Source organism: Mus musculus, chromosome 19 (genome assembly GCF_000001635.26).
Source record: "Mus musculus strain C57BL/6J chromosome 19, GRCm38.p6 C57BL/6J".
In the NCBI taxonomy this organism is placed as follows: domain Eukaryota; kingdom Metazoa; phylum Chordata; class Mammalia; order Rodentia; family Muridae; genus Mus; species Mus musculus.
The window spans coordinates 39,334,978-39,360,236 of NC_000085.6; the positions used below are offsets into that span (position 1 = coordinate 39,334,978).

General features: G+C 40.7%; 1 protein-coding gene and 1 pseudogene across 1 annotated transcript in view; both read left to right on the forward strand.

The window, feature by feature from the left end:
• Positions 12,369-25,259, forward strand: part of Cyp2c39 (cytochrome P450, family 2, subfamily c, polypeptide 39) — a 222,223-nt gene continuing 209,332 nt past the window's right edge. Inside the window, exon 1 of the mRNA NM_001373937.1 lies at positions 12,369-12,557. Within this exon, the coding sequence (NP_001360866.1) occupies positions 12,390-12,557 (168 nt within the window). The 5' untranslated portion in view covers positions 12,369-12,389. The remainder of the gene's footprint in view (positions 12,558-25,259) is intronic.
• Positions 12,442-25,104, forward strand: Cyp2c72-ps (cytochrome P450, family 2, subfamily c, polypeptide 72, pseudogene; annotated as a pseudogene).

Sequence of the window (25,259 nt, forward strand, 5' to 3'; positions counted from 1 at the left end):
AACAGGGAAATCTTGAATGACTAAAAAGCACTGAAAAAAATGTTCAATATCCTTAGTCATCAGGGAAATGCAAATCAAAATGACCCTGAGATTCCACTTTTTACCAATGATTTAGAAGGGAGAACAAAATACTCATGTGAGGTAGAGGATGGAAGGGACTTGGGAGGAAGAGAGGAAGGGGAGGAGAAAAAGAGGAGGCAAGATCAGGTAAGGGAGGAAATGGGTATGATATACAGAAGATCAGGAATTTGAACAGAGATGTGTGTAGCAATGGGTGATGGGGATCTGGGGGTAGCCACCAGCAAGTCCCAGATGTCAGGAAAGAAAGAGGCTCCAAGGACCCAACAGGGATGACATTAGCTGAAATGCCCAACAAAGGGGAGTGAAAATCTATAGAGACCATATTCAGAGGTTAGATAAGGCCCCCAGTTGGGGGATGGGGCCACTCACTTATCTCCAATTTTTTAACCCAGAATGGCTCCTGTCTAAAGGAAATACAAGGACAAAGTGTGGAGCAGAGACTGAGGAAAGGCCATCCAGAGACTGTACCAACTGCGGATCCATCCCATATACAAACACCAAACCCAGACACTCTTTTAGAAACCATGAAATGTTTGCTGACAGAAACCTGATATAGCTGTCTCCTGAGAGGTTTTGCCAGAACCTAACAAATAAAGAGGCAGTTGCTCACAGCCAACTATTGGACTGAGAACATGGGGACCCCAATGGAAGAGTCAGGGAAAAGACTGAAGGAGCTGAAGGAGTTTGCAACTTCATAAGAAGAATAACAATATCAGCCAGCCAGATACCCCCAGAGCTTCCAGGGACTAAGCCACCAAGCAAAGAGCACACATGGGTGGACTCATGGCTTGAGCCACATATGTAGCAGAGGATGGCATTGTCTGGCATCAATGGGAGGAGAGGACCCTGGTCCTGTGAAGGCTAGATTCCTCAGTGTAGGGGAATGCCAAGCCAGTGAGCTGGAAGTTGGTAGGTTTTTAGGGGAGCACCCTCATAGAAGCAGAGCAAGGGGGATGGGATGGGAGTTTGTGGAGGGAAAACCAGGAAAGGGGATAACATTTGAAATGTAAATACATAAAATATCCAATAAAAAGTCAAGTAAAACAAAAGGCTGGCAAGGATGCGGAGAAAGAATACTCCTCCATTGTTGGAGGGATTACAAACTAGTACAACCATTCTAGAAATCAATCTGATGATTCTGAGAAAATTGGAAATAGATCTACTTGAAGATCTAACCATATCACTCTTGGGCTTATACCCAAAACATGCTCCATCATACCACAAGAACTATGTCCATAGGCCCTTATTTGTAATAGCCAGAAGCTGGAATCAACCCAGATGTCCCTCAACCGAAGAATGGATACAGAAAATGTGGTTCATTTACGTATTGGGATACTATTCAGATATTGAAAACAAGCACATAATGAACTTTGAAGGCAAATGGATAGGACTAAAAAATATCATTCTGAGTGAGGCAACCAAGACCCAAAAGGACATGAATTGTATGCACTCATTGATAAGTGGCTATTAGCCAAAATGTGTACAAAACCCATGATACAACCCACAGATTGTTAGAAGTTTAACAAGAAGGAATTCCCATGTGAGGGTGCTTCAATCCCACTTAGAAGAGGAAACAAAATAATTATGGGAAGCAGAGCGAGAGAGAGACCTGGATGGGAGAATGGAGGGGGAGATGGTCAGGATAATGTACTGCGGGAGACCAGAGAGATGCCCAGAGTGCCAAAAAAGTGAGTGGAAATATATGTAGCTCTCTCTCTCTCTCTCTCTCTCTCTCTCTCTCTCTCTCTCTCTCTCTCTCTCTCTCTCTCTCTCTCTCTCTCTCTGTCTCTCTCTGTGTGTGTAGAACCTGTAGAAAGACCCAGAGACCTGGGATGTGAAGGTTTCCAAGGACTTAATGGGGATGACCTTAACCTAAATGTCCAACACTGGGGAGGTGGAACCTGAGGAGATCACCTCCAGTAGATAGACTGGACTTCCAGTAGAGAGATAGGATCACCACCCTACCATTAATTTTTTTGACCCAGAATTGTTCATATATAAAATAAATGTAGGGAAAGAAATGGATCAGAGGTTGAAGAAAAGGCTATCCAGTGTCCGGCCTAACTTGGGATCCATTCCATGAGTTGATAACAAATCCTGAAAATATTACTCATGTCATGTTGTGCTTGCACACAGGAACTTAGAATGGTTGTTCTCTGAGAGACCCCACGAACAGGTGACTGAGACACTGGGAATACCCAGTGGCCCCCATACTGCTAAGAAGAGAAGGCTAGGGGGAATTGGGTAAGGATTGTGGGAGGGGATGACAAGGAAAGGGCAGTGAGAAGTAACACGAATAAATAAAAATATAAATATTAGAATAAATTAAACTAAAAAAATAATGTCCTCCACTAATGTTTAAAGTTATATAATCTTCTTTTAACAAACCAAAAAGAAGGTATCCACATAAACATAATTCTACCCCCAACAACAAAAAGAGCAGGAAGCAACAATCACTTTTCCTTAATATCTCTTAAATCAATGGGCTCAATTCCCCGATAAAAAGACATAGACTAACAGACTGGTTATGTAAACAGGACCCAACATTTTGCTGCATACACACCTCAGTGACAAAGATGGACACTACCTCAGAGTAAAATGCTGTAAAACAATTTGCCAAGCATATGGTCCCAAGAAACAAGCTGGAGTAGCCATTCTAAAATCACATAAAATCGACTTTCAACCAAAAGTTATCAAAAAAAGATAAAGGATACTGCATATGCATCAAATAAAAAAATCTACCAAGATGAGCTCTCAATTCTGAACATCTATGCTCCAAATGCAAGGGCACTCACATTCATAAAAGTAACAAGTAAATTTACTAAAGCTCAAAGCAAACACTGGACCTCAAACAGTAATCATGGAAGAATTAAAAAGTAGGGTACAGAGCGAAGGAAAGAATTCTCAACTGAGGAATATCGAATGGTCGAGAAGCACCTAAAGAAATGTTCAACATCCTTAGTCATCAGGGAAATGCAAATCAAAACAACCTTGAGATTTCATCTCACACCAATCAGAATGGCTAAGATCAAAAATTTAGGTGACAGCAGATGCTGGCAAGGATGTAGAGAAAGAGGAACACTCCTCCATTGCTGCTGGGATTGCAAGCTTGTGCAACCACTCTGGAAATCAGTTTGGTGGTTCCTCAGAAAATTACACATAGTATTACCTGAGGACCCAGCAATACCACTCCTGGGCATATACCCAGAAGATGCTTCAACATGTAATAAGGACACATGCTCCCCTGTGTTCATAGCACCCTTATTTATACTAGCCAGAACCTGGAAAGAACCCAAATGACCCTTAACAAAGGAATAGATACAGAAAATGTGGTACATTTACATAATAGAGTACTACTCAATATTAAAAACAATGAATTTACGAAGGATATCGTCCTGAGTGAGGTAACCCAATTGCAAAAGAACATACATGATAACTCATTGATAATTGGATATTAGCCCAGAAGCTTGGAATACAAAAGATAGAATTCACAAACCACATGAAACCCAAGAAGTAAGACCAAAGTGATGATACTTTGATCCTTCTTAGAAAGGGGAGCAAAATAACCATGGAAGGAGTTACAGAGACAAAGTGTGGAGCAGAGACTGAAGGAATAATCACTCCGAGACTGCCCCACCTGGGAATCTATACCATACACAATCACCAAAACCAGACTCTATTGTGGATTCCAACAAGTGCTTGCCAACAAGAGTCTGATATAGTTGTCTCCTCAGAAGCTCTGTCAGAGCCTAACAAATACAGAGGTGGATGCTCACAGCCATCCATTGGGCTGAGCACAGAGGGTCCCCAATGAAGGAGCTAGAGAAAGTACCCAAGTAGCTGAAGGGGTTTGCAGCTGCATAGGAGGAAAAACAATATAAACTAACCAGTACACCCAGACCTCCCAGAGAATAAACCACCAGCCAAAGAATACACATGGTGGGATTCATGGCTCCAGTTGCATATATTAGCAGAGGATGGCCTGGTCAGTCATCAATGGGAGGAGAGGTCCTTGCTCCTGTCAAGGCTCTATGTTCCATTGTAGAGGAATACCAGGGCCAGGAAGCAGGAGTGGGTGTGTTGGAGAGTAGTTTGAGGGGGGAGAGGATAGGGAGATTTTTGAGGGGAAACCAGGAAAAAGGATAACATTTGAAATGTAAATAAAGATAATATCTAATAAAAATAAAAAAATAATAAAAAAGAATTGACAAATGGGACTCTATAAAATTGCAAAGTTTCTGTAAGGCAAAGAACACTCTCATCAGTACAAAATGGCAAGTTACAGTTTGGGAAAAGATCTTAATCATCCCTACATCAGATAGTGGGATAATATCCAATATATTCAAAGAATTCAAGGAGTTAAACTCCTGAGAATCAAATAACCCTGTTAAAACTGGGGTACAGAGTTAAACAAAGAATTCTCAACTGAGGAATATTGAAGGGCTGTTCTCTGTCCCATTTCTTGAAAGGAAATAGAAGCAGTCATTAATAGACTCCAAACCATAAAAAAGCCAAGGACCAGATGGGTTTAGTACAGAGTTCTATTAGACCTTCAAAGAAGACCTAATTCCAACTCTCAAACTATTCCACAAAATAGGAACAGACAGTTCTCTACCCAATTCATTCTATGAAGCCACAATTTCACTGACACCTAAACCACACAAAGATCCAACAAAGAAAGAGAACTTCAGACCAATTACCCTTATGAATATTGATCCATAATTACTCAATAAAATCCTCGCAAACCAAATACAAGGACACATCAAAACAATCATCCATCATGACCAAGTAAGATTCATCCCAGAGATGCAGGAATGGTTTAATATATGGAAATCCATCAACTTAATCCATTATATAAACAAACTCAAAGACAAAAATCACATGATCATCCCGTTAGAGGCTGAGAAAGCATTTGACAAAATCCAACACCACTTCATGATAAAAGTAATGGAAAGATCAGGGAATTCAAGGCCCATACCTAAACATAATAAAAGCAATCTACAGCAAACCAGTAGCCAACATCAAAGTAAATGGAGAGAAACTCAAAGCAATCCCACTAAAATCTGAAACTAGACAAGGCTGCCCATTCTCTCCCTACCTATTCAATATAGTACTTGAAGTCCTAGCCAGAGCAATTTGACAACAAAAAGAGATCAAGGGGATACAAATTGGAAAGGAAGAAGTCAAAATATCACTCTTTGCAGATGATATGATAGTATATTTAAGTGACCCTAAAAATTCCACCAGAGAACTCCTAAACCTGATAAACAGCTTCAGTGCAGTAGCTGGATATAAAATTGACTCAAACAAATCTGTGTAGAGACAGAAAGGAAGAACAGCATGAGAAAGAAATCAGGGAAACAATACCCTTCTCAATAGTCACAAAAAATATAAAATACCTTGGTGTGACTCTAACTAAGGGAGTGAAAGATCTGTATGACAAGAACTTCAAGTCTCTGAAGAAAGAACTGAAGAAGATCTCAGAAAATGGAAAGATCTCCCATGCTCATGGATTGGCAGGATTAATATAGTAAAAATGTCTATCCTGCCAAAAGCAACCTACAGATTCAATGAAATCCCCATCAAAATTCCAACTTCACTGAGTTAGAAAGAGCAATTGGCAAATTCATCTGGAATAACAAAAAACCTAGGATAGCAAGAACTATTCTCAACAATAAAAGAACTTCTGGGGGAAATCAACGTGCCTGACCTCAAGCTGAACTACAGAGCAATTGTGATAAAACCTGCATGGTATTGGTACAGCGAGACAGGTAGATCAATGGAATAGAATTGAAGACCCAGAAATGAACCCACACACCTATGGTTACTTGATCTTTGACAAGGGAGCTAAAATCATCCAGTGGAAAAAAGACAGCATTTTCAACAAATGGTGCTCGCACAACTGGCTGTTATCATGTAGAAGAATTCGAATTGATCCAGTATTATCTCCTTGTACAAATCTCAAGTCTAAGTGGATCAAAGAACTCCACATAAAACCAGAGACACTGAAATTTATAGAGGAGTAAGTGGGGAAAAGCCTCCAAGATATGGGCACAGGAGAAAAATTCCTAAACAGAATAGCAATGGCCTGTGCTGTAAGATCAAAAATTGACAAATGGGGCCTCATAAAATTGCAAAGCTTCTGTAGGGCAAAAGACACTGTCAATAAGACAAAAATGCCAGCAACAGATTGGGAAAGGATCTTTACCAATCCTAAATCTGATAGGGGAATAATATCCATTATATACACAGAGCTAAAGAAGCTGAACTCCAGAAATTCAAATAACCCAATTAAAAAATGGGATACAGAGGTAAACAAAAAATTCTACTGAGGAATAAGAAAGGGTTGAGAAGCACTTGAAAAAACGTTCAACATCCTTAATCATCAGGGAAATGCAAATTAAAACAACCCTGAGATTCCACCTCACACCAGTCTGAATGACTAGGATCAAAAATTCAGGTAACAGCAGATGCTGGGGAGGATGTGGAGAAAGAGAAACATTTCTCCATTGCTGGTGGGATTTCAAGCCTGTACAACCACTCTGGAAGTCATTCTGCTGGTTCCTCAGAAAACTGGACATAGTACTACCGGCAGATCCAGAAATATCTCTCCTGGGCATATACCCAGAAGATGTTCCAACTGGTAATACGGACACATGCTCCACTATGTTCATAGCAGCCTTATTTATAATAGCCGGAAGCTGGAAAGAACCCAGATGTCCCTCAACAGAATAATGGATATAGATAATGTGGTACATTTACACAGTGGAGTACTACTCAGCTATTAAAAACAATGAATTTATGAAATTCTTAGGGAAATGGGTGTATGTGGATGATATCCTGTGTGAGGTAACCCAATCACAAAAGAAGTCACTTGATATGCACTCACTGATGAGTGTATATTAGCCCAGGAACCTAGAATACCCAAGATACAATTTCCAAAACACAAGAAAATTAAGAAGGAAGACCAATGCGTGGATACTTCATTCCTCCCTAGAATAGGGAATAAACTACCCATGGAAGGAGTTACAGAGACAAAGTTTGGAGCTCAGATGAAAAGATGAACCATCCAGAGACTACACAACCTGGGGATCCATCCCATAATCAGCCACCAAATGCAGACACTATTGCACATGCCAGCAAAATTTTGCTCAAGGGACCCTGGTATAGCTCTGTCTTGTGAGGCTATGCCAGTGCCTGGCAAAAACAGAAGTGGATTCTCACAGTCATCTATAGGATGGAACACAGGGTCCCCAATGGAGGAGCTAGAGAAATTACTCAAGGAGCTGAAGGGGTCTGAAACTCTATAGGTGGAACAACAATATGAACTAACCAGTACCCCCGCAGCTTATATCTCTAGCTTCATATGTAGCAGAATATGGCCTAGTCAGCCATCATTGGGAGGAGAGGCCCCTTGTTCTTGCAAACTTTATATGCCCCAGTACAGGGGAACATCAGTGCCTAGAAGTGGAAGTGGGTGTGTAGGGGAGCAGGGTGGGGGTGGTGGTGTATAGGGGACTTTGGGGATCGCTTTTGAAATCTAAACAAAGAAATTATCTAATAAATACATCCTTCTATATTAAAAAAAAGTTAGAATGTTGCAAATTGAGAACCAAATGACCTCTGTCCATCTTATCCGGTTATTTGTACGTGCTCAAACTCTAATGTGATCTATCTTCTTTATGATTATTAGGGTACCTTTACGATATATAAATCGATCCTTAGTTTTTACCAACCAAAATGCTCAAAATATCAGGAACCATCTGAGGTTGATGGCTCAGATTTCTCCTCTTTTTTATATCCCCTTACGTAATGCATCCATTGATAAATAGGACTAAGGTCTTGATTCATGATTGTCTTTTTCCTTTTCTTATAGTACTGTAATTCTTTTTTATTAATCATTTTATTCGTTATATTACAAGTGGTGTACAACTTCCTGGTTACCCCTCCCCCATTGCATCCTCCCTTTCCCCTTTTGCCTCTTGGAGGGTGTACCTCCACACATTTACCCACTCATTGCTCTAGCATCCACCTAAGCTAGAGCATCAAGTATCCCTCCCCTCCCACTGATATCAGATAAGGCCATTCTCTGCTAAATATGTATCTGGAGTCCTGGCTCCCTCCATGTATAATCTTTGGTTGGTGGTTTAGTCCTTAGGGGCTCTGTTTAGTCCAGTTAGTTGTTATTGTTCTTTTTATGGGGTTGCAATCCCATTGAGCTTCTCCGGTTCTTCCTCTAGCTCTTCCATTTGGGTCCCTGGGCTCAATTCAATGATTGGCTGTGAGTACCTGCATCTGTATTGGTCAGGGGCTGGTAGAACCTCTCAGGGACCAGACATATCAACCTCCTCTCATCAAGCATGTCTTGGCATCATCAACAGTGTGGGAGCTTTGGTGTCTGCAGATGGAATGGATCCCTAGGTGGGGTGGTCTCTGGATGGCCTTTCCTTCAGTCTGTTCCATTTATTCTCCCTATCTTTCCTTCGGACATGAACATTTTTGGGTTAAAAATTTTGAGATGCTTGGGTGACCCCATCCCTCTACTGGTGGCCATGTCTATCTACAGGATGTGGTCTCTTCAGGTTTTATCTCCCCTTTATTTGGTATTTCAGCTAAAGTCATAGCCATTTTCTCCTAGAAGTACCAGTTGTAGGACTGTGGGTGCCATGTCTGCTCTGCTACAGAGCATGGCTACTGCTTGGGGAGGCATTCCTAGGGGAGTTTGACTGTGCCTATCTCATGCCATACCAGGTGGGTGCTTGTCTGTAGGGAAGCATGGAGGTAACACTCCAGGTACAAAAACAGTCTGAGTCATGGGACAGCTGGAGAAGGCTGGGGATCCCCAATACTGCATAGAGGCTGGGGCAGTGCAAGTTCCAGGCTCTTGGACATCCAGGCGCTGCTGGAAGACTCAGAATAGCTGAGAACAGAATCTGGGCCAGCAGCCTGAATCTAGTCAGACCTGGGGGGAAAGGGAAGCTCTGGCTGGTCACACAGAGCTTGATGGCAGAAGACTTGGTGGCGATAAATCCTGGTTGGGAGTGCTGAGAGGCTTTTCCTGAGAGAGTAGATGTTGGCTCTATAGGCAAAGGCCTTTTCCATGGCTCCCCACAGTGGATCTTTTTTTGTTTGGTTGTTTTTTTTGTTTTGTTTTTTTGTTTTGTTTTTCTTTGTTTTTTGTTTTGTTTTTTTCAAGATAGAGTTTCTCTGTGTAGCCCTGGCTGTCCTGCAACTCACTTTGTAGAACGGACTGGCCTCGAACTCAGAAATCCGCCTGCCTCTGCCTCCCAAGTGCTAGGATTAAAGGTGTGTGCCACCACAGTGGGTCTTGATGAAAAGAGAATCTGTGGTTCCAACCATTTATTGCCATGATGGGAAGTAGATATGTAAATCCATGCCCCTTTTCTCATGGTGAGCCTTTTTAGGGAGGAATGTCTAAGAAGAAAATTGTATTGCCTTTGTCCTCCAGTGCCACACCACCTCCAGTAGAATCTGTGTGACAAGTTCCATAGACTGAGGTGGTTGACCTCAAAAGGGAGAGGCCAAATTCCTGTATGTACATCATTAGCATGGACATCTCTGTCTTGAGCCTATATGACCCCAGATCACATCTCTTTTCCTATTGTCTTTGTCTGAGATGTTAGGGATACCTCATTTACATGTGGGTGGTAGGCAGGGGGTGTTGTCCTTACATGACTGATGGTCACAAATCTATGGGGATAGTGACAGGGGCCTAGTGCACGGGAGCAGGCAAAGCTCCCACTGTCCCTTTCAGTGTTTCTGGGGCTTCTAGCCTTAGTTCAACCAGGGAACAAACTATGTTTCCCAGCCTACTTCCAAACAACCCTCTTCCACAAGGCAGCCCAATTAGGGGATTGTGGTCCAGAGGCAGCCAACAGGTTTAGCAACAGCTTCTTCTCTATTTGTTGGGGGACCCGTATGAAGACCAAGTTGAATATCTGCTACATATGTGTGGGGTTAGGGGCATGCCCAACCCATGCTTGCTCTTTGGCTCATGGTTCAGTCTGTGGGAATCCACAAGGGTTGAATTTATTTGACTCTGTTGGAGTTCCCATTTTCTTAGGTTCCCTCAATCATTTCACCAACTCTTTCAAAAGACTTTCCAAACTCCATTTAATATTTGGCTCTGAGTCTCTGTATCTGTTTCCATAGGCTGCTGGGTGTAGCATCTCAGAGTTATGTTAGGCCAATGCCTGCAAGCATAGCAGAGTATCCTGTCAGGGTTTGGTTTTTGACTATGGGATGGGTTTCAATTTGGCATAGTCATTGTTTGGCCACTCCCTCCATCTTTGCTCCATCTTTGTCCCTGCACATCTTGTAGGCAGGATATCTTTTAGGTTGAAAGTTCTATGGGTGAGTTGCTACCCCTATTCCTCCACTGGGAGTCTTGCCTGGCAACAGACAGTGGCCACTTCAGATGCCACATCCCCCACTGCTAGGAATCTCAGGTAGAGTAACTCCCATAGACACCCTGGGGCTTCTACTTTGAAATTTTTCTTAAATAGAAAGTGTAATCTATGACATGGAAGAGGGATTATTTCAGAAGAGAAAGATGACTAGGAGTTATAATGAAAAAGAATGAACCTGGTAAAGCAAGTGTGTTTATAATGCCAAAGACATGATATACTTGAATAAAATGGTGTTATGAATTCATTTAATTATGAAATGAATATGCAGTAATAATCTTGTAATAAAAATATAAACATATTTTAAAAAATAATTGAAGATGAGCAAAGAGACAAGCCAAAAAATGAAATTAAATAAAAGGTCAAGAAAAAGGTTTCACAAAAGACAATTCATTTTCGATAGACAAATTCGAGGTACTCCATGCGTCATCAACAAATTCTTCCTTTAAAAGTAAGGCAAAATTTAGACTAGTTGAGTTCAGAGGCCATCTCTTTTTAGTATTTTACAATTCTTATATTTTATATAAAATTGAAAACCCTAAACTCGACACTGAGTTATAAATAAGTAAAATTGCACCAGCACAAATATGCTTCCATGTGAAAAAGAAATCTGAGATTGATTAATCCAAATCTGTTATTTTGGGGGTTTTTAGAGTAGTATGAAATTAAAGCAACAAATTAGTTTTTACATGAGGACAACCATGATAATGGATCATTGACATTCTAAGCATTACAAAATAACCAAACAATTTGATTTTGAGACAATGATTAATTATTAACCAGATTCATGTTCATTGGTAATCATAGTTGTTATGATCAATGTAGTGCATGGTTCAAGGTCTAGAAATTGGGGAGACAATTGTACAGAATGTTTAAGTGTAGGGAAGAGTGCCAAATGACACATGTGTTTCAAGCTAGAAATGTTCTCTCTTAGGCTCTGGCATCTGAACACTTGGTACCCAGTTGGTGGTGCTGTTTGGGGAGGTTTAGGTAGTGTCAATTATTGTTGTTATCTCTGTGTAGAATTGTGCTTAGCCAGTTTCACATGTTACTTAGTGGAAAATGAAGAACTGTAAGACTTTTCTTTATGAATCTATAGTAATGTCTGTGTAATAAGCATGCTCATTAGTCACAGTGAATTCTAAGGTCTTCAAGCTATGAGCTGTGAGACACTGACTGTTCTTTTTGTTCCACTAGCTTTAGCAAAAGAATACTGGTCTTTTGTGGTTGAGTAAAGATGTGTGACTGATATGTATGTTTTGTTTTCTTAGCTTTTTATTGCAGAAGAGTTTAATAAGGAGCTAAAATGCTTACATTATTGAACAAATAAGTTGGCATGTTTAATATAGAAAAAACTTAGCATGATCATGTGGAGCATAAATATATTTCTAGCTATTGTGCCAATACAAAAGAAGAATTGCAAGTTAGAGGCCTACTATGTTATATCATATGACTTTGTTAAAAATAAATTTATTCCATAGAGTATAACAATATTCACAAGTTATGTATGAAATACATCATTTATGACCACCTGGTCACTAAGATGATATGTAATGGTTGAGGAGTTATCTTGCATTTCAAAATTAATTTATTACTTTTCAAGAATAACTGCACATTAGAAACATATTTGTTTACTTTTAGAAGTAGTACTTGGACACAAGTCTGTACCATTACCCAGAAATTCAAATGGGCTCCGTGAAATGGTCAAGGGTAAATAACATCTTCTTTTTATCTCTATCAAAGGGACAAAGTCTACTTGAAAGAGACATTAGAGATTTCCTAATGGGTTACTCAATGATGTTCAAAAAGGAACATGATATTGAATTGCTATTGAAAGGTCAGTGATGCCTGATCACAACTGTGTGAATAAGGAGGGTTTCCATGGATCTGATCACATTCTTGGTGCTCACTCTCTCCTCTCTCATTCTCCTCTTACTATGGAGACAGAGGTCTGGCAGAGGGAGGCTCCCTCCTGGCCCCACTCCTTTCCCAATTATTGGTAATTTCCTTCAGATAGATGGGAAGAACTTCAGCCAATCCTTAACCAATGTAAATACTCTTTTTGTGGTACTCTATTATCTTCATAACAATGATAAATTGGGTGTTGCTTTAAATGAAATTATAGTCCTAGAGGTATTAAGGTTATACATAAACAAGGTCATACCTCTTGCCATGTATTGTGTACCTTATGCCTTTTACAGCAGGCACTTTTCAGGAAGAGAGTAACAAACAAGTTTTCAGGTTGAAGAAGTTTAGGCCAGTTCATTTATTTCATTAATAAATTTAGTTATTGCCCTTCCGCTCCACTCGAGCCTTGGGCTACCTTGCCAGCAGAGTCGCCCGACACCCGCAAGGGCCCACACAGGATTCCCCACGGGATCCTAAGACCCCTGGTGAGTGGAACACAGCGCCTGCCCTAATCCAATCGCGTGGAACCTGAGACTGTGGTAAATAGGGAAGCAGACTACCCGGGCATGACCTGGGGCACAAGTCCCTTCCACTCCACTCGAGCACTGGGGTACGTTGCCAGCGGAGTCACCTGACACCCGCAAGGGCCCACACAGGATTCCACACGGGATCCTAAGACCTCTAGTGAGTGGAACACAACTTCTGCCAAGAGTCCGGTTCGAACACCAGATATCTGGGTACCTTTCCTGCAAGAAGAGAGCTTGCCTGCAGAGAATACTCTGCCCACTGAAACTAAGGAGAGTGCTACCCTCCCAGGTCGGTTTATAGAGGCTAACAGAGTCACCTGAAGAACTAGCTCTTAATAGAGACAACTATAACAGCTAGCTTCAGAGACTACCAGATGGCGAAAGGCAAACGTAAGAATCCTACTAACAGAAATCAAGACCACTCACCATCATCAGAACGCAGCACTCCCACCCCACCTAGTCCTGGGCACCCCAACACAACCGAAAATCTAGACCCAGATTTAAAAACATTTCTCATGATTATAGAGGACATCAAGAAGGACTTTCATAAGTCACTTAAAGAATTACAGGAGAGCACTACTAAAGAGTTACAGGCCCTTAAAGAAAAGCAGGAAAACACAACCAAACAGGTAGAAGTCCTTAAAGAAAAACAGGAAAACACATCCAAACAGGTGATGGAAATGAACAAAACCATACTAGAACTAAAAAGGGAAGTAGACACAATAAAGAAAACACAAAGCGAGGCAACATTGGAGATAGAAACCCTAGGAAAGAGATCAGGAACCATAGATGCGAGCATCAGCAACAGAATACAAGAAATGGAAGAGAGAATCTCAGGTGCAGAAGATTCCATAGAGAACATCGACACAACAGTCAAAGAAAATACAAATTGCAAAAGGATCCTAACTCAAAACATCCAGGAAATCCAGGACACAATGAGAAGACCAAACCTACGGGTAATAGGAATTGATGAGAATGAAGATTTTCAACTTAAAGGGCCAGCTAATATCTTCAACAAAATAATTGAAGAAAACTTCCCAAACATAAAGAAAGAGATGCCCATGATCATACAAGAAGCCTACAGAACTCCAAATAGACTGGAACAGAAAAAAATTCCTCCCGACATATAATAATCAGAACAACAAATGGACTAAATAAAGATAGAATATTAAAAGCAGTAAGGGAGAAAGGTCAAGTAACATATAAAGGAAGGCCTATCAGAATTACACCAGACTTTTCACCAGAGACTATGAAAGCCAGAAGAGCCTGGACAGATGTTATACAGACACTAAGAGAACACAAATGCCAGCCCAGGCTACTATACCCGGCCAAACTCTCAATTACCATAGATGGAGAAACCAAAGTATTCCATGACAAAACCAAATTCACACAATATCTTTCCATGAATCCAGCCCTTCAAAAGATAAGATAATAACAGAAAAGAAGCAATACAAGGACGGAAATCACGCCCTAAAACAAGCAAGAAAGTAATCCCTCAACAAACCAAAAAGAAGATAGCCACAAGAACAGGATGCCAACTCTAACAACAAAAATAAAAGGAGGCAACAATTACTTTTCCTTAACATCTTTTAATATCAATGGACTCAATTTCCCAATAAAAAGACATAGACTAACAGACTGGCTACACAAACAGGACCCAACATTCTGCTGCTTACAGGAAACCCATCTCAGGGAAAAAGACAAACACTACCTCAGAGTGAAAGGCTGGAAAACAATTTTCCAAGCAAATGGTCTGAAGAAACAAGCTGGAGTAGCCATTCTAATATTGGATAAAATCGACTTCCAACCCAAAGTTATCAAAAAAGACAAGGAGGGACACTTCATACTCATCAAAGGTAAAATCCTCCAAGAGGAACTCACAATTCTGAATATCTACGCTCCAAATGCAAGGGTAGCCACATTCATTAAAGACACTTTAGTAAAGCTCAAAGCACACGTTGCACCTCACACAATAATAGTGGGAGACTTCAACACACCACTTTCATCAATGGACAGATCGTGGAAACAGAAACTAAACAGGGACACAGTGAAACTAACAGAAGTTATGAAACAAATGGACCTGATAAATACCTACAGAACATTTTATCCTAAAACAAAAGGATATACCTTCTTCTCAGCACCTCACGGGACCTTCTCCAAAATTGACCATATAATTGGTCACAAAACAGGCCTCAACTGATACAAAAATATTGAAATTGTGCCATGTATCCGATCAGACCACCATGGCGTAAGACTGATCTTAAATAACAGCATAAATAATGGAAAGCGAGCATTCACGTGGAAACTGAACAACACACTTCTCAATGATACCTTGGTCAAGGAAGGAATAAAGAAAGAAATTAAAGACTTTTTAGAGTTTAATGAAAATGAAGCCACAACATACCCAAACCTATGGGACACAATGAAAGCATTTCTAAGAGGGAAACTCATAGCTCTGAGTGCCTCTAAGAAGAAACGGGAGAGAGCACATACTAGCAGCTTGACAACACATCTAAAAGCTCTAGAAAAAAGGAAGCAAATTCACTGAAGAGGAGTAGACGGCAGGAAATAATCAAACTCAGGGGTGAAATCAACCAAGTGGAAACAAGAAGAACTATTCAAAGAATTAACCAAACGAGGAGTTGGTTCTTTGAGAAAATCAACAAGATAGATAAACCCTTAGCTAGACTCACTAAAGGGCACAGGGACAAAATCCTAATTAACAAAATCAGAAATTAAAAGGGTGACATAACAACAGATCCTGAAGAAATCCAAAACACCATCAGATCCTTCTACAAAAGGCTATACTCAACAAAACTGGAAAACCTGGACGAAATGGACAAATTTCTGGACAGATACCAGGTACCAAAGTTGAATCAGGATCAAGTTGACCATCTAAACAGTCCCATATCACCTAAAGAAATAGAAGCAGTTATTAATAGTCTCCCAACCAAATAAAGCCCAGGACCAGATGGGTTTAGTGCAGAGTTCTATCAGACCTTCAAAGAAGATCTAATTCCAGTTCTGCACAAACTATTTCACAAAATAGAAGTAGAAGGTACTCTACCCAACTCATTTTATGAAGCCACTATTACTCTGATACCTAAGCCACAGAAAGACCCAAGAAAGATAGAGAACTTCAGACCAATTTCTCTTATGAATATCGATGCAAAAATCCTCAATAAAATTCTTGCTAACTGAATCCAAGAACATATTAAAGCAATCATCCATACTGACCAAGTAGGTTTTATTCCAGGGATGCAGGGATTGTTTAATATACGAAAATCTATCAATGTAATCCATTATTTATAAACAAACTCAAAGACAAAAACCACATGATCATCTCGTTAGATGCAAAAAAGCATTTGACAAGATCCAACACCCATTCATGATAAAAGTTTTGGAAAGATCAGGAATTCAAGGCCCATACCTCAACATGATAAAAGCAATCTACAGCAAACCAGTAGCCAACATCAAAGTAAATGGAGAGAAGCTGGAAGCAATCCCACTAAAATCAGGGACTAGACAAGGCTGCCCACTTTCTCCCCAAGTTTTCAACATAGTACTTGAAGTATTAGACAGAGCAATTCGACAACAAAAGGATCAAGGGGATACAAATTGGAAAAGAGGAAGTCAAAATATCACTTTTTGCAGATGATATGATAGTATATATAAGTGACCCTAAAAATTCTACCAGAGAACTCCTAAACCTGATAAACAGCTTCGGTGAAGTAGCTGGATATAAAATAAACTCAAACAAGTCAATGGCCTTTCTCTATACAAAGAATAACCAGGCTGAGAAAGAAATTAGGGAAACAACACACTTCTCAGTAGTCACAAATAATATAAAATATCTTGGCGTGACTCTAACTAAGGAAGTGAAAGATCTGTATGATAAAAACTTCAAGTCTCTGAAGAAAGAAATTAAAGAAGATCTCAGAAGATGGAAAGATCTCCCATGCTCATGGATTGGCAGGATCAACATTGTAAAAATGGCTATCTTGCCAAAAGCAATCTACAGATTCAATGCAATCCCCATCTAAATTGCAACTCAATTCTTCAACGAATTGGAAGGAGCAATTTGCAAGTTCATCTGGAATAACAAAAAACCTAGGATAGCAAAAAGTCTTCTCAAGGATAAAAGAACCTCTGGTGGAATCACCATGCCTGTCCTAAAGCTTTACTACAGAGCAATTGTGATAAAAACTGCATGGTACTGGTATAGAGAGAAACAAGTAAACAAATGGAATAGAATTGAAGACCCAGAAATGAACCCACACACCTATGGTCACTTGATCTTCGACAAGGGAGCTAAAACCATCCAGTGGAAGAAAGACAGCATTTTCAACAATTGGTGCTGTCCCAACTGGTTGTTATCTTGTAGAAGAATGCAAATCGATTCATACTAATCTCCTTGTACTAAGGTCAAATATAAGTGGATCAAGGAACTCCACGTAAAACTAGAGACACTGAAACTTATAGAGGAGAAAGTGGGGAAAAGCCTTGAAGATATGGGAACAGGGGAAAAATTCCTGAACAGAACAGCAATGGCTTGTTCTGTAAGATCAAGAATTGACAAATGGGACCTCATGAAACTCCAAAGTTTCTGCAAGGCAAAAGACACCGTCAATAAGACAAAAAGACCACCAACAGATTGGGAAAGGATCTTTACCTATCCTAAATCAGATAGGGGACTAATATCCAACATATATAAAGAACTCAAGAAGGTGGACTTCAGAAAATCAAATAACCCCATTAAAAAATGTGGCTCAGAACTGAACAACGAATTCTCACCTGAGGAATACCGAATGGCAGAGAAGCACCTGAAAAAATGTTCAACATCCTTAATCATCAGGGAAATGCAAATCAACACAACCCTGAGATTCCACCTCACACCAGTCAGAATGGCTAAGATCAAAAATTCAGGTGACAGCAGATGCTGCCGTGTATGTGGAAAAGAGGAACGCTCCTCCACTGTTGGTGGGATTGCAAGCTTGTACAACCACTCTGGAAATCAGTCTGGCGGTTCCTCAGAAAATTGGACATAGTACTACCGGAGGATCCAGCAATACCTCTCCTGGGCATATATCCAGAAGATGCCCCAACTGGTATGAAGGACACATGCTCCACTATGTTCATAGCAGCCTTATTTATAATAGCCAGAAGCTGGAAAGGACCCAGATGCCCCTCAACAGAGGAATGGATACAGAAAATGTGGTACATCTACACAATGGAGTACTACTCAGCTATTAAAAAGAATGAATTTATGAAATTCCTAGCCAAATGAATGGATCTGGAGGGCATCATCCTGAGTGAGGTAACACATTCACAAAGGAACTCACACAATATGTACTCACTGATAAGTGGATATTAGCCCCAAACCTAGGATACCCAAGATATAAGATACAATTTGCTAAACACATGAAATTCAAGAAGAATGAAGACTGAAGTGTGGACACTATGCCCCTCCTTAGAAGTGGGAACAAAACACCCATGGAAGGAGTTACAGAGACAAAGTTTGGAGCTGAGATGAAAAGATGGAACATGTAGAGACTGCCATATCCAGGGATCCACCCCATAATCAGCATCCAAACGCTGACACCATTGCATACACATGCAAGATTTTTTTGAAAGGACCCAGATGTAGCTGTCTCTTGTGAGACTATGCCGGGGCCTAGCAAACACAGAAGTGGATGCTCACAGTCAGCTAATGGATGGATCACAGGGCTCTCAATGGAGGAGCTAGAGAAAGAACCCAAGGAGCTAAAGGGATCTGCAACCCTATAGGTGGAACAACATTATGAACTAACCAGTACCCTGGAGCTCTTGACTCTAGCTGCATATGTATCAAAAGATGGCCTAGTCGGCCATCACTGGAAAGAGAAGCCCATTGGACACGCAAACTTTATATGCCCCAGTACAGCGGAACGCCAAGGCCAAAAAGGGGGAGTGGGTGGGTAGGGGAGTGGGGTGGGTGGGTATGGGGGACTTTTGGTATAGCATTGGAAATGTAAATGAGCTAAATACCTAATAAAAAATGGAAAAAAAAAGAAGGAGCAATTTGCAAATTCATCTGGAATAACAAAAAACCTAGGATAGCAAAAACTCTTCTCACGGATAAAAGAACCACTAGTGGAATCACCATGCCTGACCTAAAGCTTTACTACAGAGCAATTGTGATAAAAACTGCATGGTACTGGTATAGAGACAGACAAGTAGACCAATGGAATAGAATTGAAAACCCAGAAATGAACCCACACACCTATGGTCACTTGATCCTCGACAAGGGAGCTAAAACCTTCCAGTGGAAGAAAGACAGCATTTTCAACAATTGGTGCTGGCACAACTGGTTGTTATCGTGTAGAAGAATGCGAATCGATCCATACTTATCTCCTTGTACTAAGGTCAAATCTAAGTGGATCAAGGAACTTCACATAAAACCAGAGACACTGAAACTTATAGAGGAGAAAGTGGGGAAAAGCCTTGAAGATATGGGAACAGGGGAAAAATTCCTGAACAGAACAGCAATGGCTTGTGCTGTAAGATCAAGAATTGACAAATGGGACCTCATGAAACTCCAAAGTTTCTGTAAGGAAAAAGACACCGTCAATAAGACAAAAAGACCATCAACAGATTGGGAAAGGATCTTTACCTATCCTAAATCAGATAGGGGACTAATATCCAACATATATAAAGAACTCAAGAAGGTGGACTTCAGAAAATCAAATAACCCCATTAAAAAATGTGGCTCAGAACTGAACAACGAATTCTCACCTGAGGAATACCGAATGGCAGAGAAGCACCTGAAAAAATGTTCAACATCCTTAATCATCAGGGAAATGCAAATCAACACAACCCTGAGATTCCACCTCACACCAGTCAGAATGGCTAAGATCAAAAATTCAGGTGACAGCAGATGCTGCCGTGTATGTGGAGAAAGAGGAACACTCCTCCATTGTTGGTGGGATTGCAGGCTTGTAAAACCACTCTGGAAATCAGTCTGGCGGTTCCTCAGAAAATTGGACATAGTAATACCGGAGGATCCAGCAATACCTCTCCTGGGCATATATCCAGAAGATGCCCCAACTGGTATGAAGGACACATGCTCCACTATGTTCATAGCAGCCTTATTTATAATAGCCAGAAGCTGGAAAGGACCCAGATGCCCCTCAACAGAGGAATGGATACAGAAAATGTGGTACATCTACACAATGGAGTACTACTCAGCTATTAAAAAGAATGAATTTATGAAATTCCTAGCCAAATGAATGGATCTGGAGGGCATCATCCTGAGTGAGGTAACACATTCACAAAGGAACTCACACAATATGTACTCACTGATAAGTGGATATTAGCCCCAAACCTAGGATACCCAAGATATAAGATACAATTTGCTAAACACATGAAATTCAAGAAGAATGAAGACTGAAGTGTGGACACTATGCCCCTCCTTAGAAGTGGGAACAAAACACCCATGGAAGGAGTTACAGAGACAAAGTTTGGAGCTGAGATGAAAAGATGGAACATGTAGAGACTGCCATATCCAGGGATCCACCCCATAATCAGCATCCAAACGCTGACACCATTGCATACACTTGCAAGATTTTTTTGAAAGGACCCAGATATAGCTGTCTCTTGTGAGACTATGCCGGGGCCTAGCAAACACAGAAGTGGATGCTCACAGTCAGCTAATGGATGGATCACAGGGCTCCCAATGGAGGAGCTAGAGAAAGAACCCAAGGAGCTAAAGGGATCTGCAACCCTATAGGTGGAACAACATTATGAACTAACCAGTACCCTGGAGTTCTTGACTCTAGCTGCATATGTATCAAAAGATGGCCTAGTCGGCCATCACTGGAAAGAGAAGCCCATTGGACACGCAAACTTTATATGCCCCAGTACAGCGGAACGCCAAGGCCAAAAAGGGGGAGTGGGTGGGTAGGGGAGTGGGGTGGGTGGGTATGGGGGACTTTTGGTATAGCATTGGAAATGTAAATGAGCTAAATACCTAATAAAAAATGGAAAAAAAAAGAAGGAGCAATTTGCAAATTCATCTGGAATAACAAAAAACCTAGGATAGCAAAAACTCTTCTCAACGATAAAAGAACCTCTAGTGGAATCACCATGCCTGACCTAAAGCTTTACTACAGAGCAATTGTGATAAAAACTGCATGGTACTGGTATAGAGACAGACAAGTAGACCAATGGAATAGAATTGAAAACCCAGAAATGAACCCACACACCTATGGTCACTTGATCCTCGACAAGGGAGCTAATACCTTCCAGTGGAAGAAAGACAGCATTTTCAACAATTGGTGCTGGCACAACTGGTTGTTATCGTGTAGAAGAATGCGAATCGATCCATACTTATCTCCTTGTACTAAGGTCAAAACTAAGTGGATCAAGGAACTTCACATAAAACCAGAGACACTGAAACTTATAGAGGAGAAAGTGGGGAAAAGCCTTGAAGATATGGGAACAGGGGAAAAATTCCTGAACAGAACAGCAATGGCTTGTGCTGTAAGATCAAGAATTGACAAATGGGACCTCATGAAACTCCAAAGTTTCTGCAAGGCAAAAGACACCGTCAATAAGACAAAAAGACCACCAACAGATTGGGAAAGGATCTTTACCTATCCTAAATCAGATAGGGGACTAATATCCAACATATATAAAGAACTCAAGAAGGTGGACTTCAGAAAATCAAATAACCCCATTAAAAAATGGGGCTCAGAACTGAACAAAGAATTCTCACCTGAGGAATACCGAATGGCAGAGAAGCACCTGAAAAAATGTTCAACATCCTTAATCATCAGGGAAATGCAAATCAACACAACCCTGAGATTCCACCTCACACCAGTCAGAATGGCTAAGATCAAAAATTCAGGTGACAGCAGATGCTGGCGTGTATGTGGAGAAAGAGGAACACTCCTCCACTGTTGGTGGGATTGCAAGCTTGTACAACCACTCTGGAAATCAGTCTGGCGGTTCCTCAGAAAATTGGACATAGTACTACCGGAGGATCCAGCAATACCTCTCCTGGGCATATATCCAGAAGATGCACCAACCGATAAGAAGGACACATGCTCCACTATGTTCATAGCAGCCTTATTTATAATAGCCAGAAGCTGGAAAGAACCCAGATGTCCCTCAACAGAAGAATGGATACAGAAAATGTGGTACATCTACACAATGGAGTACTACTCAGCTATTAAAAAGAATGAATTTATGAAATTCCTAGCCAAATGGATGGACCTGGAAGGCATCATCCTGAGTGATGTAACACATTCACAAAGGAACTCACACAATATGTACTCACTGATAAGTGGATATTAGCCCAAAAAGTAGGATACCCAAGATATAAGATACAATTTGCTAAACACATGAAACTCAAGAAAAATGAAGACTGAAGTGTGGACACTATGCCCCTCCTTAGAAGTGGGAACAAAAGACCCATGGAAGGAATTACAGAGACAAAGTTTGGAGCTGAGACCAAAGGATGGACCCTGTAGAGACTGCCATATCCAGGGATCCACCCCATAATCAGCATCCAAACGCTGACACCATTGCATACACTAGCAAGATTTTTTTGAAAGGACCCAGATGTAGCTGTCTCTTGTGAGACTATGCTGGGGCCTAGCAAACACAGAAGTGGATGCTCACAATCAGCTGATGGATGGATCACAGGGCTCCCAATGGAGGAGCTAGAGAAAGTACCTAAGGAGCTAAAGGGATCTGCAACCCTATAGGTGGAACAACATTATGAACTAACCAGTACCCTGGAGCTCTTGACTAGCTGCATATGTATCAAAAGATGGCCTAGTCGGCCATCACTGGAAAGAGAAGCCCATTGGACACGCAAACTTTATATGCCCAAGTACAGGGGAACGCCAGGGCCAAAAAGGGGGAGTGGGTGGGTATCCGAGTGGCGGCGGGTTGTTATGGGGGACTTTTGGTATAGCACTGGAAATGTAAATGAGCTAAATACCTAATAAAAAGTGGAAAAAAATAAATTTAGTTACTAACATCCTGACTGAAGCTTCTTCTTTCTTCCCAGTTGTTACCCTACCCGCTTAATCTGTCAACCAACCAGAGCTCCCAGGGACTAAACCACCAACCAAAGAGTACACCATTCACAGGAGGAAAAATGTAGGCAAAGTCTGGATCAGAGACTGAAGGAAAGGGCATTCAGACACTGCTCCACCTGGGAATCTACCCCATATATGGTCACCAAACAAAGATACTATTATGGACGCCAAGAAGTGCTTGTTGACAGGAGCCCGATATAGCTGTCTCCTGAGAGGCTCTGCCAGAGCCTGAAATATACAGTGGTGAATGGTTACCACCCATCATTGGACTGGATCAATTAGAGAAAGGACTGAAGTAGGTGAAGGGGTTTGCAACCCCATAGAAGAATACCCAGGTCAACCAACCAGAGCTCCCAGGGACTAAACCACCAACCAAAGAGTACACATAGAGGCACCCATGACTCCAGCTGCACATGCAGCAGATGATGGCCTTGTCTTGCATCATTTGGACGGGAGGCCCTTCTTCCTGTGAAGGCTTGATGCCTCAGTGTATGGAAATGCCAGGATAGGGAGGCTGGAGTGGGTATTTGGGTGGGGAAGCATCCTCATAGAAGCAGGGGGAAGAGGGATGGAATAGGGGGTTTCTGGAGGGTAAACCTGGCAAGGGGATAATATTTGAAATGTAAATAAGGAAAATATCCAATAAAAGAAAAGAAAAGGGGAAAAAAGAAAAAAATTGAATATTTCTTATTTTTTAAAATAGCAGTTTTTCCTTTATCTTTTGTCAAAGGTCAATAGTGAGTAATATTTTTTTCAGTAAGTTAGTTATACTTTTAGACATAAATTTTTACTGAAGTTATCCATTTGATGCTGGACTCTATAGAAATAAATTGATGCCCAATTTAACTAAATACCAATGGACATGGAATAATATAAGAAATCCTAAAAAGAATCCAAACTTTCAGCAAAACTGGTGATATTCATATCTATTTTTAGTTCATGCAAGCCTAAGTCTGGAGTTCAAAATGCTGTGCGATAAGGGACCATTTTTCCAGAAAATACTGCATATGTGTGGTACAGCTACTGCAGTGACCACTTTCTGTCTTTAGCAGTAAAACAAATCTGGAATGATCAATAAAATCATTTGTGGTGACTTAAAACTTTACAATGTAAACATCAAGTGGGCAAAGCTTTATTGCTCTATTTCGGCATCATTTTTTTCTACTTCATTGGTATACTTGTCTATTTCCTGTGAGTACTATATCACTGCAGTTCTATAGTAAAATTTGATGTGTAATATTGATACCATGAACAGTATTTTTACTCCTTAAGAATTCTTTGACTAGTCTTGGTCCATTATGGTCCAATATGATGTCCTCTCTATAAATATGCTATCAGAAGTTAGACATATAGCATTAACTCTGCAAATTAAATTTAGTAGTAGTGGTATTTTGTTCCTTGACTTCTGTTTTGTGTTCATCTTCTGGTCTGAGTGACCTGTAGTTGAATTGAAGGTTTCCACCCAATTTGTTGTCTGGACTTCTACAGAAAAAGTTGGCCTCTGGTTGAGCAGGACATTTCTGTTCAAGTTAGTAGGTTGGAGAAGATGAGAAGGGTGAGAGGCATGATTTCAGTTTGAGTTGATAGGCATTGAGAAAGAGAGGGCCATCTGCAGCCAAGTGATAGCCTACCTGGAGTTCTGGTGACTGGTGTCCTACTGAATGTTTTGATGAAAAAATTCATTGTAATCTTCGCATAACAACTGCCTGAACCCTAAGCCATTACATGGTTGACTAGGCAATTGATAATTACCATAATGTTATATAAATAAGCTTCAGAACCATTTGAAAGTGAGTTTGCCTAAATAAAAACATTAAAATACAGAGATAATATCAGTGTGAATGAGGTTTACACTATGTAGATTAAAGGTATATGTTTGCTAGTGTTTGTCTTTTCTTTCCTATTTCCAGTTCTCAAAAGCTTATGGCCCCATGTTCACTCTGTATTTGGGCTCACAGCCCATTGCTGTATTACATGGGTATGAAGCAGTAAAGGAAGCTCTGATTGATCATGGAGAGGAGTTTTCTGGTAGAAGAAACATTCCAATGGCAGAAAAGATTAATAACAGCCTTGGTAAGTAAGTGTATATATTCATGTCCAGGTTACACAGTATTTACTGTGAGATATAAGATTGAAATAAAGGGATGGGCTTCCTTCTTAGGTACAGTGAGACCTCTCTATGGTTTCCATCTCACTTGTTCCTAGCATCTATTTCTAGTACCTTCTCA